At 38.8% G+C, this 17,465-nt stretch overlaps 1 protein-coding gene across 1 annotated transcript in view; it reads right to left on the bottom strand.

Moving 5' to 3' along the window:
- Positions 1-316: 316 nt before the first annotated feature.
- LOC118119487 (sodium/potassium/calcium exchanger 3) overlaps positions 317-17,465 on the bottom strand; it is an 86,230-nt gene continuing 69,081 nt past the window's right edge. Inside the window, exons 4-17 of the mRNA XM_035173516.2 lie at positions 15,772-15,846; positions 15,573-15,657; positions 15,330-15,433; positions 14,805-14,879; positions 14,544-14,569; positions 14,355-14,408; positions 14,052-14,179; positions 12,770-12,930; positions 11,183-11,423; positions 9,883-10,049; positions 8,916-9,030; positions 7,700-7,812; positions 4,803-4,868; positions 317-4,704 (exon numbers count right to left, since the gene is read on the bottom strand). Of these exons, the coding sequence (XP_035029407.1) occupies positions 4,555-4,704; positions 4,803-4,868; positions 7,700-7,812; positions 8,916-9,030; positions 9,883-10,049; positions 11,183-11,423; positions 12,770-12,930; positions 14,052-14,179; positions 14,355-14,408; positions 14,544-14,569; positions 14,805-14,879; positions 15,330-15,433; positions 15,573-15,657; positions 15,772-15,846 (1,560 nt within the window). The 3' untranslated portion in view covers positions 317-4,554. The remainder of the gene's footprint in view (positions 4,705-4,802; positions 4,869-7,699; positions 7,813-8,915; positions 9,031-9,882; positions 10,050-11,182; positions 11,424-12,769; positions 12,931-14,051; positions 14,180-14,354; positions 14,409-14,543; positions 14,570-14,804; positions 14,880-15,329; positions 15,434-15,572; positions 15,658-15,771; positions 15,847-17,465) is intronic.

Below are 17,465 nucleotides of genomic sequence, written 5' to 3'. Positions count from 1 at the left end.
ATGAGGCGTCGCCCTGCTACTAGACCTCAGGTAACTAGTTCACTCTATAAATACATTCATTATGCATCATGGGTATAGTGCTCATAATTCTGTACTTTTTACTCATGTCAAATTTCTGAAGGACATTCAGTTGTATTTCTACACACATTAATACTACGTTTGGTTCTTCAACCACACCCTAACTCAATCTGTGTACAACACATAGATAAAACTATACAATTACTCATTTACTGATATATTGATCAGCATTATGCAATTTAAGTTTCTGCAAGCATGTGTGAGTTTGTAGGTCAAACAAAGACTTACTACAGTAAAATGGTTGTGTTACCTTAAGCAAGGACAACTTTATTAATGCTCAGGTAGCAAAAAGATCTCTAAAATTACATTTGAAACATAAACATAAACTAAACCATTCTGCAAAAAAGTTTCTAGAATAGGAAGAGGTCAATCTGGGATAGTTTGAGGGATTTATCATCTGCAAACACTCATCTCTTATATCCTACATTAGCACTCGCATGCAGTCATCTAGGATATCCAGTGCCATCTAAACACGCATTTGACTCTCATTCCAAAAGTACATAGAAATTTACCATAAATTATTTATTATATTGGAATATCTCCATGCAAGTGAACAAAGACCAACAGCTTCAGAGATCTCAAACACATGGAAACAAAGGGGATACAAGGGCAATCTAGGATCTATGAAAATATATTCAACAGATATACAGATTAAGACAAAAAATATATAAATACATTTACACATTTATATACATATGTACATCAGCAATATATCACCCATGTGAATATCACAAATAATTTAGAAATCTCCTCTAGAAGACGCGTCATTTCAAAATGTCAGCGTCTTTGTGGTAGTTTGGTTTTTTTCAAAGACATGGTACCGTATGTCTGGGTTTTAGGTACATGCAGTGAATAGCAGCACAAAATGTATTGAACCAAATAATCTGTGACATCAGTTGCGTAAATGGTAAAGTGCATGATACAGATATTTTCGGATATATGGATATTATCAACCAAAACAATGCCGTTACTGATAATACTGATAATATACAATTGATGTTTTGCAGTCAGTGATTCTTAAACAGTATGACATAAGAGTAAATATCTGTATCAAAATGAGCAGTACAGATCATTTTATTTAATGATAGAAATTCTACAACATACATAAAGACACACTGATGAATTATATTCAAATAACCAACTGTTGGTGTTCTGAAACTAAATTTTGAATGGAAATGATTTTCAATGTACAAACAGTGTTTTGTTGATTTGTGACTTTCAAATAATAAGCTAACACTATAGTCTGAGTCCCATGTCCTGCTAATCATTTCCTAGAAAGAAACTGAATTCTTATTAAAATCTTTCAAACTCTGTAGTTTGTTACACATTATAAGTAAATACATTTACAGTTCATACAATTCCAAACAAATTAAAGTACAAGTGGAGCATCTGATTCCAATCAAAACCAGATGAATTCAGATTCAGAAAGAAACGCCTCACAATCCTCAAGCTCTTTGTTGTGTGTGTGTGGGTGTGTGTGTGTGTGTGGGTGTGTGTGTGTGCGTGGGTGTGTGCGTGTGTGCTGTGTTCCTACAGCTCTGTAAATGAGTGAGAGGCAGGGTGGGTACACCCAGGACAGGTTGTCAGTCTGTCACACAGCCAACATCACAGAGACAAACACCCGGTCACACTCATATTTACACCTACAATCAATTTAGAGTCTCTCATTAATCTAACCCCAATCTGCATGTTTGTTTGTTTGTTTGTTTGTTTGTTTGTTTTCTGGACTGTGTGATGAACCTGCACAGAAATGCTGCCTGAAGGATTTGAACCAGGAACCATCTTACTGTGGGTTGAAAATGCGAACCCAATAAAATGTGACATATACAATCTCGATGAGCTGACCATAACTCACCATGAGTACTTCTAATTTTATTTTATTCGAAACATTTTTCTTTTTGTGAGAAACGTTTTTCCACAGAAATGTGCATCTAAATACATTACATTAAAATTAAAATTCAAGTACTTGAATGGTTACTTTATAAATTGTGAGATACAATTATTGATCTTTTTCCTATAATTAGTTAATTTGTTAAATTAGTCTTTCAGAGGGCATTCTGAGAAATGATTAGGAAACAATGGGACATTGGCAACATATTGTAAAAGAAAATCAGAAACTGTCTTTAAAAGCTGTTAATGAAATCCAGAGACATTTTGAACCTGATACTTCATGGCAAAGAAAAACACATGCAAACATAGTGACCACTATCTATCTGGCAGTGATTTAAACCATTTAACTCATTATTAATTGAATTTTCCTTCATTGTGATGATATTTGGAGTTCTGTATGTTAATAACAGTCTTGTTCTGATAAATCATTTCACAAAGACTGACGAGATTTTACAGTGTCAAATACTGACAGACATCATTTACATCTTTTAAAACTCTAATACAAATTTCCCCTTAAATTTCCTTAAAACAGCATATTTACATATTTGTAAGCTCAGTTATTGCATTACCGAAGATTCAAACATGTTTAACCCTGTATTCCGGTCATATCACAGATTGCTATGTCTGTGTCTCTGAAATAAATATGATTGATACATAAACAAAAACAACATTAATCATTTCTACATTCAAAAGACAATAGTTCTCAGAATAGATATTTTATATTACTGATCAATAAATTAAAAATGTAAAAATGTACCTGAAACAAACCAGACTTTTTGTTTCACGTTGTCTTCCCTCAGTGAGAAAAAACAGGAGTAGGCCACTTGATGTCTGAAATGAAGCTACGTGGACGAGCAGCTGATGTGTGATGGACCGTGTGAGAATCAACAGGCTCTGACAGACGACTGTTCACTTCTACAGTGGTGGAAGAGAGGGACTTTGCTGGCGTGTCTTGACTCCCGAAGTGGAATAAAAATCTCCCGTAGGGGTTCACAAACCACACTGTACATGCTCTAAAAACTAGTAGGAATATTTATGTACCACAAGCCTACCATAACTGGACAAATCTAAAACATTAGGCATTACAAAATACGAATTCTGGATAAAAAATAAAGTTGAAACCCCAACCATTAAGTATTCAAGCTGGGATAAAAGTCCTGATGCTTTATATTGCATCTGTACTCTACTCCTATGATACGACCACTTAAAGACCTGACTTCAAGCAGATAACACAGATCAGCTCACCTGTTCTACGGAGGGAAAACCTCATTCAAACACACAGGTGTTGCTTTGAGTGATGCTGCCACTGTTCTGAGTCTATTTGGTCAGTGTTTCTGAGAAGAGAAAAAGCCGTCACTAAGTGGATGAGTACAGACTTATCATCTGCCCACAATCATCCCCCCCGAAATACAACATCTGCCTCCTGAAACCTCGACATGATTATTTCACATGAACCTGCTTCATTTTACAAGGATCCTTATAATCAGCATGCATTAGGAGCAGCCTCCCTGTGAACTTAGTATCTTCAGTGCAAGTTTGAATTCTCTAGTTTACATCCACACACACACAAAGCATAACTGCATCGAAGTCAAGTCAGTATTAAAATTAACAGGACAAATACCTTCAGGGCAAATTGTGCTTGTTTGTACAAGAGTGGTCATCTGAACTGATCTTAGGTCTGAATTTCAACAAGCCTGGTTCCATAAATAAAACCTGTGGCCTCCAGAGGAGAAATGTGCGTCTGACATGAATAAATAATAAATAGAACATCTGGGAGTATTTACAAAGGTGCACTATTTACAGAAGGAAACAAAAAAAAAATCACTCCATAAAGCTAAGATCCTTCCAACGCAGAACGTATAGGCTACAAATGTGATATTACTGAAGTTAAATTATAAAAAGAGTACAGGATAATGCCCTGCTTCTGTGTAGGGGGGTGTGGGGGCTTGTGCTCTGTAGCCTTATGTCTAAACTTTAGTAAACGCACTCAACTGTCGTATTCATGATACATTAACATAATGGCAATGTAAATAGTCCTACGATAATGGTGTTTGGAAAAAACACATGTTCTCTGCCTGAAGACAAGAAACTCTTCATTACCTGCACCACAACAACACACCCTCCACCACCTCTCTACGCCATTGCTTGTATCATTATTACTCTCAACTAGTAGATCTAAAAGACACAGCTTTCCTCTTGGGAAAGGTTAGCAGCTAGGAAACATCACAACTTTTACACCTAAACATGGGAAGTTTCAAAATGAGTTCAAAGTTCTTTTTTGTGTTGTTGTTGTCAGTGCTGCCCTCTGTGTGTGAGGGCTTGTGATGAGTCCATCTCTGCTCCTCAAATCGCTGGTGATGGGCAAACACCAGAACAGCTCCACGCTGCACTGAGCATCAAAAAAACAAAGAAAGTGGGAGCTCCTCTCACAGGAGACAGTGTGTGAACCACACCTGGCTTCATCTGCCATTCATCCACAATCTACATAATACTGTGTGTGTGTGTGTGTGTGTGTGTGTGTGTGTGTGTGTGTGTGTGTGTGTGTGTGTGTGTGTGTGTGTGTGAGCCTGTGTGCATGATCACTTATCAGTCATCCCGGCAAGTTGGCAGGTTGACAAAGGTGAAGATGTTGTACTCGATGAGGCAGGAGAAACACAGGAAGACGGAGTAGAGGAGGAGACAAATGAAACCAAAACGCTTGTCCAACGTCCACTTATTTAAGTGAACTCCAAGGACCTAGAAAGAAAGACAGACAGACAGACAGACACATAAAGAGAATGTGAGTAGTACACCGTGTGCTGCAGCTGTGACCAGATGTGTTGCTGAATACTCACTGTGATAAACACAGACGCCAACAGGAGCCCCACAGAGAAGATCAATCCTTTGCTGTTCAGTTTGATCTACAATAAGATAACGAGTGAGCCGTCACTATTCACACTTCTACACCAATATAACCAAAAAATGTCAAACTGGATTTTTGAGTTTTTAGGAATTTTCCTTTATTTGTCATAATATTTTTGATATTTGTGGAACTCTTCCTTTGGACTTGTGTTTGAGCTTTATCTGTTATTTACTCTTTTATTTAACTTGCGTTTTTATTACTTGCTTTTCTTACTGTCACTGTCTTGTTTGCCCTGATGTATTTCACCTGTTATCTCTGCCTCCCCTGTGGTCTCTGTCTCCATAGTCACTTTGTTTGCTCATGTTCTGAATCTTGAGCTTTTGCTCATGCCAGTTCGATTGGTCGTCCTTTAGTTCTGTTAAGTTATTTAGTTTAGGACTTCCCTAAAAACCCAATAACCAGAAGCTGTAAACCTGTCAGTTATATACTATATATATATATATATACTATATGTATATATATATATATATAGTATATATATATATATATACAAGCAATATTTATGTATTTAGAGCACATTACTGGAGAATGTTATTGGAGCATGTTACTGGAGCATGTTACTGTAGCATGTTACTGTAGCATGTTACTGTAGCATGTTACTGTAGCATGTTACTGGAGCATGTTACTGTAGCATGTTACTGGAGCATGTTGCTGAAGCATGTTACTGGAGCATGTTGCTGTAGCATGTTACTGGAGCATGTTACTGTAGCATGTTATTGGAGCATGTTATTGGAGCATGTTACTGGAGCATGTTACTGTAGCATGTTGCTGTAGCATGTTACTGGAGCATGTTGCTGTAGCATGTTACTGGAGCATGTTGCTGTAGCATGTTACTGGAGATGTTACTGGAGCATGTTACTGTAGCATGTTATTGGAGCATGTTACTGGAGCATGTCACTGTAGCATGTTACTGGAGCATGTTACTGGAAAATGTTACTGGAGCATGTTACTGTAGCATGTTACTGGAGAATGTTACTGGAGCATGTTACTGGAGAATGTTACTGGAGCATGTTACTGTAGCATGTTACTGGGCATATTACTGTAGCATGTTACTGTAGCATGTTACTGGAGCATGTTACTGGAGAATGTTACTGTAGCATGTTACTGTAGCATGTTACTGTAGCATGTTATTGGAGCATGTTATTGGAGCATGTTACTGGAGCATGTTACTGGAGCATGTTACTGGAGCATGTTGCTGTAGCATGTTACTGGAGCATGTTACTGTAGCATGTTACTGGAGCATGTTGCTGGAGCATGTTACTGGAGCATGTTGCTGGAGCATGTTACTGGAGCATGTTGCTGTAGCATGTTACTGGAGCATGTTACTGGAGAATGTTACTGGAGCATGTTACTGTAGCATGTTACTGGAGCATGTTACTGGAGCATGTTACTGTAGCATGTTACTGGAGGATGTTGCTGGGAGCATGTTACTGGAGCATGTTACTGGAGCATGTTACTGGAGCATGTTACTGGAGCATGTTACTGGAGCATGTTACTGGAGCATGTTACTGGAGCATGTTACTGGAGCATGTTACTGTAGCATGTTACTGGAGCATGTTACTGTAGCATGTTACTGGAGCATGTTACTGGAGCATGTTACTGTAGCATGTTATTGGAGCATGTTACTGGAGCATGTTACTGGAGCATGTTACTGTAGCATGTTACTGGAGCATGTTACTGGAGCATGTTACTGTAGCATGTTACTGGAGCATGTTACTGTAGCATGTTACTGGAGCATGTTACTGGAGCATGTTACTGGAGCATGTTACTGTAGCATGTTACTGTAGCATGTTACTGGAGCATGTTACTGTAGCATGTTACTGGAGCATGTTACTGGGGCATGTTACTGGAGCATGTTACTGGGGCATGTTTCTGGAGCATGTTTCTGGAGCATGTTACTGTAGCATGTTATTGGAGCATGTTTCTGGAGCATGTTACTGTAGCATGTTACTGGAGCATGTTACTGTAGCATGTTATTGGAGCATGTTATTGGAGGCTTTTAATATGCTGACAATGTTATGTTTCTGCCGTTGTGGCGATGAACCTTTGAAAAAAGACTTAAAGACTGTTGTCTCCTGTATTTGGGTCCATCTGCTCAACACAATATAACAGAGAACCTCATATGGACAACTTCATATCACTTGTAAACCAGCTAATGAAGTAGTGGAAACATTGTACAATGTGGTAACAATGGAGGGAACATGTGTAAAATGAGACTAACTTTTAATTGCCCTGGTGCATGATGGAAAACTTTCCCCCATGCTTGCCGCCAGGGCACTACAGGATATTTGTCAATTATTTTAATATCTTAAACTCATTGCCTGAGATGTTTGTGTTTTTGTTTGCTTCTTTTGTCCACAGCATTAATTATACACTGAGGCTAACAGAGCTTACAGAGGGCTGTAGTATAGTAGTAATTTTGAATGTGTTTCTAAATGTAACTGATCCTGTACATACACAAGCAGATCGATATAGTATAGGTGAGATCTCCCAGGACAGACAAAAATACAATAGATGACGCGTGTAGTTGAACACATAAACAAAATTACAATATTTACAACATTGATAAAAAAAAACAGAACAACTTTAATTAATACCAAGTCTTCTTGTACATACTTAGTTCCTCCACGTATTTAGAGCTTGTTCCAGACATGCCACGTGACAATTGAAGCTTCTGGTTTCAAAGCTGAGTCATAGTTTAATTGACTAACATCCACTCCTTACACACATATTCTCTGTTCAAGTATTGTATGTCTCTATTTGCTATATGTTTGTCTCTATATCTTTTGTTAAAGTTGGAACTATGGACCAGAGGAATGAGCAACTTACATCGGAGCCGTAGTTGATAGCCAGGGTCTTCAGGGCCCAGGGGAGACCAAGCCCCACCAAGATGTCAAATACGTTACTGCCAATGGAGTTGGAAACTGCCATGTCTCCCATTCCTGACAACACAGACAGACGTGGAGTCAAAATGTTGCAGAAACAAGAAAGATAGAGAGAGAAAGTATGAAAGGGGAAGTGAGCGGGAACCAAGAGACAGGAAGGTACACTGGAGGGGAGGAGGCGACAGATTTGGATTAGGTTAACCCCTGTGAGGTCACTGGAAGTGTCTGACCAACTGACAACCCAAAGGAAACCATGAAGAGACAGCAGCCACAAAGCAGAGGATGGACAACTGAACTGCAACAGGGTGTCACAGTGAGCGGCCACAAGCAGACAGACAGGGCCTGTTAAATATTTGATGGCAGGAGCAAGAATAAACACAGATAAAAGGATGGAGGAAGGGACCCTGTCGGGCTGTCTTCCCTCTCCACCCCCTCTGTTTTTACAGATTCACCACAGGTACAGACGAGGGACAGCGGAAAAAGATGACAGGCCTATAATCGCCCCAAACGCCCAATCCTCTCCACCTTTTTCCATCTTTGTCATCTTCCAGCTCTTTGACAGTGGCTTTACTCTGATTCTCGCTGGCACCCATCACGCACAATTTATGTTTGTGCAAAAATGCGATCTAGCTGTTAGTAACAGCCTACACATGGCCAACTGGTGGAGTTTTACAATAATCCATTTGACCTCTTAACGCTGGACGAACCCAAACTTTTATTCCACACATGTCACAAGCCTTACTTAAATCATTTTATTTTCCAACATCACTCTACATGCAATTCCCAATAAAGACAAAACTACAACGGAATTTCAAAAAAAGTGAAGGGCTATGGAAGTTAATGTAAAAATAAACATTACAGGGCACGATATCAAAAATTGTATGAGTTAGTCCTGAGACAGTTAGTCCTGCCTCCACTAGATTCCCCAGTTAACGGCTTAACAGAGGTCAATGCATGAAGGAGCACATAGTTACCAAAACACAAATGAAGTAGCTTATTCTTGATAAAAAAAAATACAAACTGAATTTGAGAGTGTTGGTAGCCTGTCCTTTTGTGTGTGTGTGTGTGTGTGTGTGTGTGTGTGTGTGTGTGTGTGTGTGTGTGTGTGTGTGTGTGTGTGTGTGTGTGTGTGTGTGTGTGTGTGTCTGTCTGTCGGTCACCTTGTCTTGCCACTATAAGGCTGGCCATGCAGTCAGGTACGCTGGTGCCGGCTGCCAAGAAGGTGATGCCCATGATGACGTCTGGGATCCCGAGGGTGAAGCCAATAACTGTCACCTGACAGACACATAAAAGACGTCAGTCACAGAGTTGAACCTGCAGCTCCCCCCAGCTCCACAGCTTCTCTTAGCTGTTTTAGTTGACCTGCTCACAAACCTTCACTTTTTTCAAACTCGTGATTTTACTTAAAGTTAACTTATTACTTTCAGTTTTTTCTTTATTTTTGTTTTCAGTTTTCAGTCATTCAGTTTGTTTAGGTTCAGGTTTGGTTTGGCTGCCTTCCTGCCACCAAAGCGTCCACACTAGCATGCATTACCATATGAGATCATGTGAAGTGGTACATCTCTCCCTCTGTGATGATTTTAACAGTATCTTGTAAATGCAACTATATTTTCAGATATTGTCTTGTGCGCATGATTGAAACCATTTGTGTGAGTTGAGTTTCTCCTTGTGTTTGACACAACCCGATTTGAAAATGGGTTTGGATTTAATAACTGTATTCTAATGTAGCAAATTGTATGCCTATATTTAATGTATTTATTGTATTTAATGTTTTTTTCTCAATGTCTGGTTTAATGCAGCAGCACACATAATCCAAAACAAATTGCTCCCCCGGCAGACAATAAAGGAACCTTAACCTTCCTATGTTCAACAGCTGGTCAATAACTTTGCCTGCTTTTGCTGGTTAGATAGTGTACTATGTATTTTTTTAATTTGTAGAACTCCCTGTGTTTCAGCTAATTTTGACTATATCAGCCAATTTGTCTTTTATTCTTGTTTATACTTTTTAATTTCACATGATAATAGCTGCTAAAATATTAAAGATTAGCAGCAGAATAGCATCTCAATGTCAAAAGAGTCTTTTTATCTACATGTCTATTGGTTTGCCCTCCCAACCCCATCTCTCACCATCCAGACCATGATGTAGGAGAATCCAGCAATCCATAAGGTGGAGAAGAAGAAGGACAGCATGAAGCAGTTCTCCCAGCGAGGCAAGGAGCAGTTGGGGACGGTGAAGTAGAGCAGCAGGCACAGAGGCCAGGCCAGCAGCCATTTCAGCTTGTTACACACTCCCGCTGCAAATACACACAGCCACAAAAAGTCTCAAAATGAGTCACTACTGACATACTGAGATCAGTATGTCCTCATTTACTATAAATATCCGTTGACGTTGACAAAAACAACATAAACACTATGTGTACCTATAGAATGATTTGCTGCCTCGGAAATAATTTCTCAAATAAGAGTCATTTTAATTTCCTACTATAGGTTTGAAATGTAGGTAAACTGCATTTAAAAGACCTTCTTCATTTGATTTTAGTGTACCCATGAATATTATGCCACTGTATTTTAGTCAAATCAAATAGTGACATACAGTACTATACTTAAATAAACCAGCAGGAATAAGACAAATCTTGTGCGGGTAGAATTAATGAAAATGAATAGATAAATAATCTTGCTCTTTAGCTTGTTTTGATAAAGACATTTGATTTGACAAAAACAACCAGGGACAACACAGAAAGATAAACAGCCAGCAGAGTTGTTGCCTCTGCTTTTCATAAATGGATTATGTTTCATGTCTACATCCAAATCATCTGTGTGTAACAAACGGACTACATGTAAATTGTGTGCATGTGCACCTGCCTACATAGGTGCATGTTACTTAAGGATGAACTTTAAAATAACAGTCTAAAATAACATCCTGTACATAAAAATGTTGCTATTTTATCTTATGTTTTATTTTTATTCTATTATTTGTATTATTTTATTTGTTATTTTAAGGATATTTGCACCATTAAACTATTTCTTGCCAGGCCCGGTGTGCTGTGTCTTGTTGTTGCAGGGATGTTTCTGGATTTGGTACAATTGAACTAAAATCTGATCACACTGACACCATATCTGAAGATCCCTCAGATTTCTGTTCTGTATCTTTCTGTGTACAGGTCAAACAGCCAAGCTTCAGTGTTCATGGGTACATCATTAAGCTTCAGTGTTCATGGGTGTATTTTTGAACTTTGGAGAAAAGATTAACTAACTTTTGACCCCACTTCCAGTCATAATGCTCTGTCGCTCTGAAGCGGACAAACAAACATGAGAGTTTCTCTTTTGGAAACTAAGTGTTTGTATTTCTAAAAAGGCTGAAGTATTTATTTTAACAAAGGAGTAACAAAATAAATAACATTGTACATTGAATTACTTCAGCTGGTACCTGGGCACTGGAAGGGAACAAAGGGTCCCTCCCTCTCCTCCTCTTCTTCCTCTTCATCATTCTCGTTGTTTTCATTGTCTTCATTCTCCGTCTCATTGCCCGCTTCACGGTCATCATGGCGAACTTTGACACCTTTCTCTGCCCCGGACAGCCCGTTTTCTATGCCCCGCCTACTTCCTCCTTTCACTGGAACGTCGGAGTCACCATTGGTCAAAGTCCGTGTGTTGATTAGACGCTGCCTCTGTAGCATTAATGCAACCATGTACATGCAAGCACAACAACAGAGAAGCAGGAGGGATTAAGCACATATTAGAACAAGGATACTCATAATCCTCTTATTATAACAATTAGGTAACATTTGGAATATTTTATACTTTTATTTCTAGTTATTAAAAGCTAGAAAAGGGTCTTTGAAGATCTAAAATAGTTCTTATAGGTATTAGCCTATATGTACTGTAGGTTTTCTCTACTACCAACGGAACATGTCATGTGGTGGTGATTGTCAATAACTTAGAGCTGAGTATAAAATAGAAGCAAAAAAGATGTAACATTGATTTTGCTCTCCACCACTGGAGACAGCTGTTGGTGAGTAAAGGTGATGCAGAACTCACAAGGTTTTTGACATATTGGAAAGTAAAAAGCTGTCACTGACTCTTAAACATAACAACATTAAACCTCCGGGCCTCTGGGCATGCAGGTGTATATATGAGTGACATCTGAGCCAGTAGAGGCTGCTGACACTAAGTCCCACTATCCAGACCTGTCTGCACAGTGCTGTGTGGGTACTGGAGAAAAGTCTGGCTGCTCCCATTATCATTCCTCTACAGAGGAAAAAAAAAAACACACCCTGGCTTGTTTGCATTTCTTAAACCAAAGTAAATTATCTTTGGCAGTAGGATGAGGCCCAGGATGCAGCAAAAGTGCCGCTGCAAAATATTGCTGGGGGAAATAGTTTTGGTGAAACATTTGGAGGTGGGAGACAATCATCATAGTGGCTCTAATCCCTGTGTAGAAAATTCCTCATAAAACAGTAAAAGAAGTATGTTGACAGCATGATTGCACAATCTAAATCTTTCTCAAAGGGATTTTTGAAATAGTAACCAGCTGGAAGCAGTAAGGGAGGAGAATGCTGTGTGAGACATGTGGCCAATAGGAGGCTTATACACACAATCAGACTCCACAGAGACAACCAAAAACTGTAGCTTATTCCACAGATAGTGTTTTTCTTAGAAGTGGAAATGTCATCAAATGGTTTCTGATGTCCCCTCCTCTTCATTATTGAATTTTGTAGCTGCATTTGATCATTGTTGTATGTTGAAAGAGAAACAAAATATCAAACAAGTTAAAATTACGCTTTTGGACCAAGTGACTATATGTCTTGACGGGTTATTGAGAATAGTAGAATCATGGGTAATGACCTAAATGAAGCTGCTTCATTGGCCATGCATCACCAAATTAGCTGTGTGAAACACTTTCCCCGCTGAGAAAAACATGCTGCACTCTCTGTCAAATTGGAAAAGGCGGCAATACTTTTTTCTCTTTTTACAGTTACACGTAGAGCTCTAAAGCACCTATGTGTGTCCTTACCTCTGTGATGAGCATTCGTGAGGCCATGGTGAGGCGAGTTCTGGGGGAGAAGTGGCTGGTGATCATGATCCTCATGCCAGCCTCAGAGAAGGACAACTGATGGGGGTAAGCTGACAGCAGCTCATCCACCATAAGCACCGATGGCTTCCTGTGGTGGTTTGCTATAAGGCACACATACATGACCACTACACAACATGTTCATGTGTTCCACTACATGCAATATCTGTACTAGCACAGTTAAATAGCACAATTTTTGCTCAGCTGTCATACTTATGTATGTAGTGACAACAGAGCCAACTCAATGTCAACTCCGTGATTTTGTATCACAAGCAATCTCATGGAAGTCCACAATCTATTTTTCAAGCGAGTCATAGAGTTTGTGACATTTTATGACCTTTACACTCTGTCTACAGCCTGGCACCACTACACCAATTTCCTATTGGTCTGGAATTTCTGGGTTAATTTTGGTTTTCTGTTATCAACAGCCACAGATCAAAATGCCTCTAGACGCAACTGGACAGACCTATCACCAGTCCAACCGTCTCTGAGAGAAAATAACTATGGGCTAGCTGATTGTTCTGGTTTCCAGGCTACTCAGTCTACTCTAATAAAGTAGATCCACACTGTGTTCACAAACAAACAGAATGATTGCCTAATAAATGGCTGTGCTGATAGGCTAACTTACATCACAGGTTTCTATAGTCTCTTCCCTGTGTGATGCAATGTGATGCAGCAGCATGGTGGATAAGGACCTGGTGCCAATAAAGACTAAACATCAGTAATGTGGAGGTGGTTTGGCTCTAGTTGGAAATTTGGCAAAGCAAAGATACCTGTATACTTCCAGAGGTAATACGACAAATCTATTCAACCACCTAAAAAGGAATCATCTGAGGGAATGCCCTCAATGTTTCACTTATGTTGGTGCAACCACACTCGTCTGTATCTCACATGGTCCCAGCACCACAGGAGTGGGTGAAAAACAATGTTGTAGAGTCAGGCAGCTGTGGCTCAGTGGGTAGAGTGATGTATGAAAGAGAAAGTGCTGCACATAAATGTGCAGTATGTTTATGTTACCATAAATCTATGATATATGATAATAGCAGGAAACTATGAAAAAATGAGGTGGTCACAGTCTGTATCTGTACAGTCATGCATCTCATGGTATTATCTATCAATATGTTTTAAAAGGTGCAAATAGATGCTGATGGATTTAAATATACAACAGGTACTACAGCACTTGCTGAAGTATTAAAAACATATCATAGAGTGGACGTAACTGTACCTTTTTTCAACAGGACTGCTGTAGCATCACAGCCATCATCTAATTCAGCATTACTGGCAGCTCCATTCCTCAAACTGGACGAGTTCTTCTTCCTCCTCTCCAGAAAATTAACAATGTGGGAATTCATCCTGGAACAGACATTGTATGATCCAGTTAACCTGCTTTGACTAAGAGCCAACCTAACTCTATCAGAGTATTCAAATTGGTCCAACTGAAGAATATGACAATATAACAGTAACCATCATTCCTTAACAACATGTCAAAAGTTGCTTTAACAGTGTTTTATATTATTATCACACTCACTTCATGATCAAAATGTAGACGAAATACATCAGAATCAGCGTCAGAGCTTCCCACCTGGAAAACACAGTTTCAATCTATTTACCATGTGTATTATTTTCTAAACTATCATTTGCATGTGTTTGTGAAAGTGCTGACTTTTGTCTTTTCACAGAAGTTTTAATCAATCGATACTTCTGTTGAATGACTTACCAAACCACTTTTTCGTCATATATGAACTGTGGAATAGAAAAATTAAGGAATATTGAATATCATCGCCTTAAACATGAACATCTTTGCAGCTGCTGAAAGTAATTGAATTCCTGTTAGGTAATTTTACTCTTGAACCAAAAAAATAACCAGATTTACCAGTGAGATGGTAAAGGTTTAAATTGTTTCTCCACTTTAGGAAGAACGGCTTCAATCTTAAACAAAGTATCTTAAATGTCAATATGGCTTCAAGCTGTTCCTTACCACTATGAGAGCAGAGATAGACAGGGTGTAGTAAGCAGAGTCTCTGAGCAGAGGCCAGCGGGACAGATGGATCGTCTGTGAGACAGACAGACAGACAGACAGACAGACAGACAGCAGACACAGACAGACAGAAGATAAACAACCAGAGATTGGGACATTTTATGGCTTTAAAACTTGCATTGACTGAAATACTGTTGAGTAACATCCCACAAGGTACTCACTGCTGTGCACTACTAACAAGATAAACCAAGCTCTCTGAGCAACTTTGTGTGTGTGTGTGTGTGTGTGTGTGTGCTTGGGTCTTACGTAACTTGTAATCTAAATAGGATTCAAGTATGTTTCTCTTTTTTCTTTTCCTTGTGGGATTATAGTAGTGAACGGGACAGATATCGCTTTCTATCAAACAGACTGAGACAGTAAGTGTTATTACCATCTGAGATTTTTTATGTGAACATAGATATATGCACTGCAAAGGAAAAATCACTCAACAAATGTAACTAAAATGTAATGTGTTGTGTACCTTACCTTAGCAGTGAATATCCCACACACTCCAATAATGCAAAGGATGTTGAAGACAGCTGAGCCCACGATGGTGCCAACCCCGACATCACCTTTAGTGATGAACACTCCTATACACCAGAGACACAATTACTGATGATCACATATTACAGACAATCTGTTCACACTGTAAATCCTTTCTGGTTTTGAAGTTGTCAATTTGTCTGTTTGTCTATATATGTGTTAGTCTCTGTGTGTGTTTTTCCTCACCAATGATAGAGGTGAACAGTTCAGGAGCTGAACTGCCTGCTGCCATGAAGGTCGCTCCTGCAACATCCTCACTAAGCTGAAGACGCTAATGATAATAAGAAAGAAAGAAAGCAACCCTTCATAATAGCAATCCATAATAAACACTAATAAGAGAATTGTGTGTTAATGTAAGCTTAGTAGAATCACAGTGGTATCTTACCTCACATATCTTCTCTAGTGAGGGGACAAAGTAGTCGTCACACACCAGGGCAAGGGCATAGAACATGTAGACTGCCTGCCGAGGCCAAAACACATACCATATACACACACACACACACACAAAAACACAAACACACACAGACGCACACGCACGCACACACAGAGAGAGAGCAGAGAGAGAGAGACAGAGAGAGAAAGAGAGAGAAGAGAGAGAGAGAGAGAGAGAGAGAGAGAGAGAGAGAGAGAGAGACCAGTTAGCAACAACTGGTTATGTCTATCTAGAGTGCACAGTGAAGTTAGAAAGCTTTGCATTGTTTTTTGGGACAATATGTTTCATAAAATGAAACTGAATTTACTTTATTACTGTCCATATTTTTCTCGTTAAAATAAAAGCTCATTATATAGCTCTATAATAAGCATTGCAGCAACAAAATGTATAGTACTTTTACTTGGTAGACAAATTACAAAAGTGGAGGTGATTATATGAATGCTGTTGCCATGATTGAAGTCAGCATCCGCACTCCTGTGAATGTCTGTCAGTCCAATATGGTGACATAAAATATAATCTAAATATTAAAACTATCTGGTTGCGATTTTGACCCACGTTTTGACCCAGATGTCGAACACTGCTGTAGTTAATCCAGGGATGTAGAAGGCACACTGCCCCACCCCCACTGACTGCTACAGAGCGCTGATAAAATGTTTATTCACGCTTTATTAATATTGAATGTATTATTGCATTGAATGTACAAATTAAACCAAAATTCGACATTGCACTTCCTCGGGCCATTATGAAAATAAGATATGTGAGCTGAAGACAGATAGACATTTGTGGAATTAGTAGGTAAGATAAAGGCTCCAGCCTATATTTGTATATTTTATAGATTTAAAATTAACATGTTTGAGAATGAGACAGATATATATCAAATAATTGCTTCACAGTCACTTTGGAAATGTTTTTTCTTTACTGTGTATATGTTGACATGAAAATCAAATTTACAGGTGAACAGATCAGGCTTCCACAGTAGAAGATATAACCTCTGCTTGTAATCTAGAGTAGTTTTGGTATTTTACTTTTCACATCACACATAAATGCCTGCTCAACATCTGCGAAACACTTTCACTATCACTCGTAATTTACCGTCAGTGAAACATGAAACTTCCTGCACAGATGTTTCACATTATTAGCCCTACAGCATCTCAAAGGACATAATCAACCACCGTCCTGGTTGGTTATATTTCAAAAAATATGTTTCTTTAAAAGTCAGAGCAGCAGAGTGGTGAGTATGATATGATATGATATCAGCCTCATCCTCTTTCTCATCATCTCGATATTAGACTTTGGACATTTGCATTTCATTTCTTTATTATGTTTAATTTGCAATAAATTACTATCAGGTAACCTAACAACCTTATTGTATTTATTTTCTGGATGCCAGGCTGCGAGTCTGGAAGACTGCCCAGCACTTCACATTGTGGTGAAACAAAATGATATTTAAGGGGTTACAGGACAAACCTATTCTCATGATGTTTTGCCACTACAGTGACTGATGACCTGTATTCATAGCTACATCATATGTGTGTGAGTATCATGTGCACTGAGTAGCTGCTGCATAACAAGTATTACATACACATCTTAGCACTGGTGAAGCCCATTGGAGGGAATATCAGCAGTGTTTATTTCTTGATTATTTT

The sequence above is a fragment of the Hippoglossus stenolepis genome, chromosome 12, assembly GCF_022539355.2.
Source record: "Hippoglossus stenolepis isolate QCI-W04-F060 chromosome 12, HSTE1.2, whole genome shotgun sequence".
Lineage (NCBI taxonomy): Eukaryota > Metazoa > Chordata > Actinopteri > Pleuronectiformes > Pleuronectidae > Hippoglossus > Hippoglossus stenolepis.
This window is presented reverse-complemented; position numbering and strand designations above follow the sequence as displayed.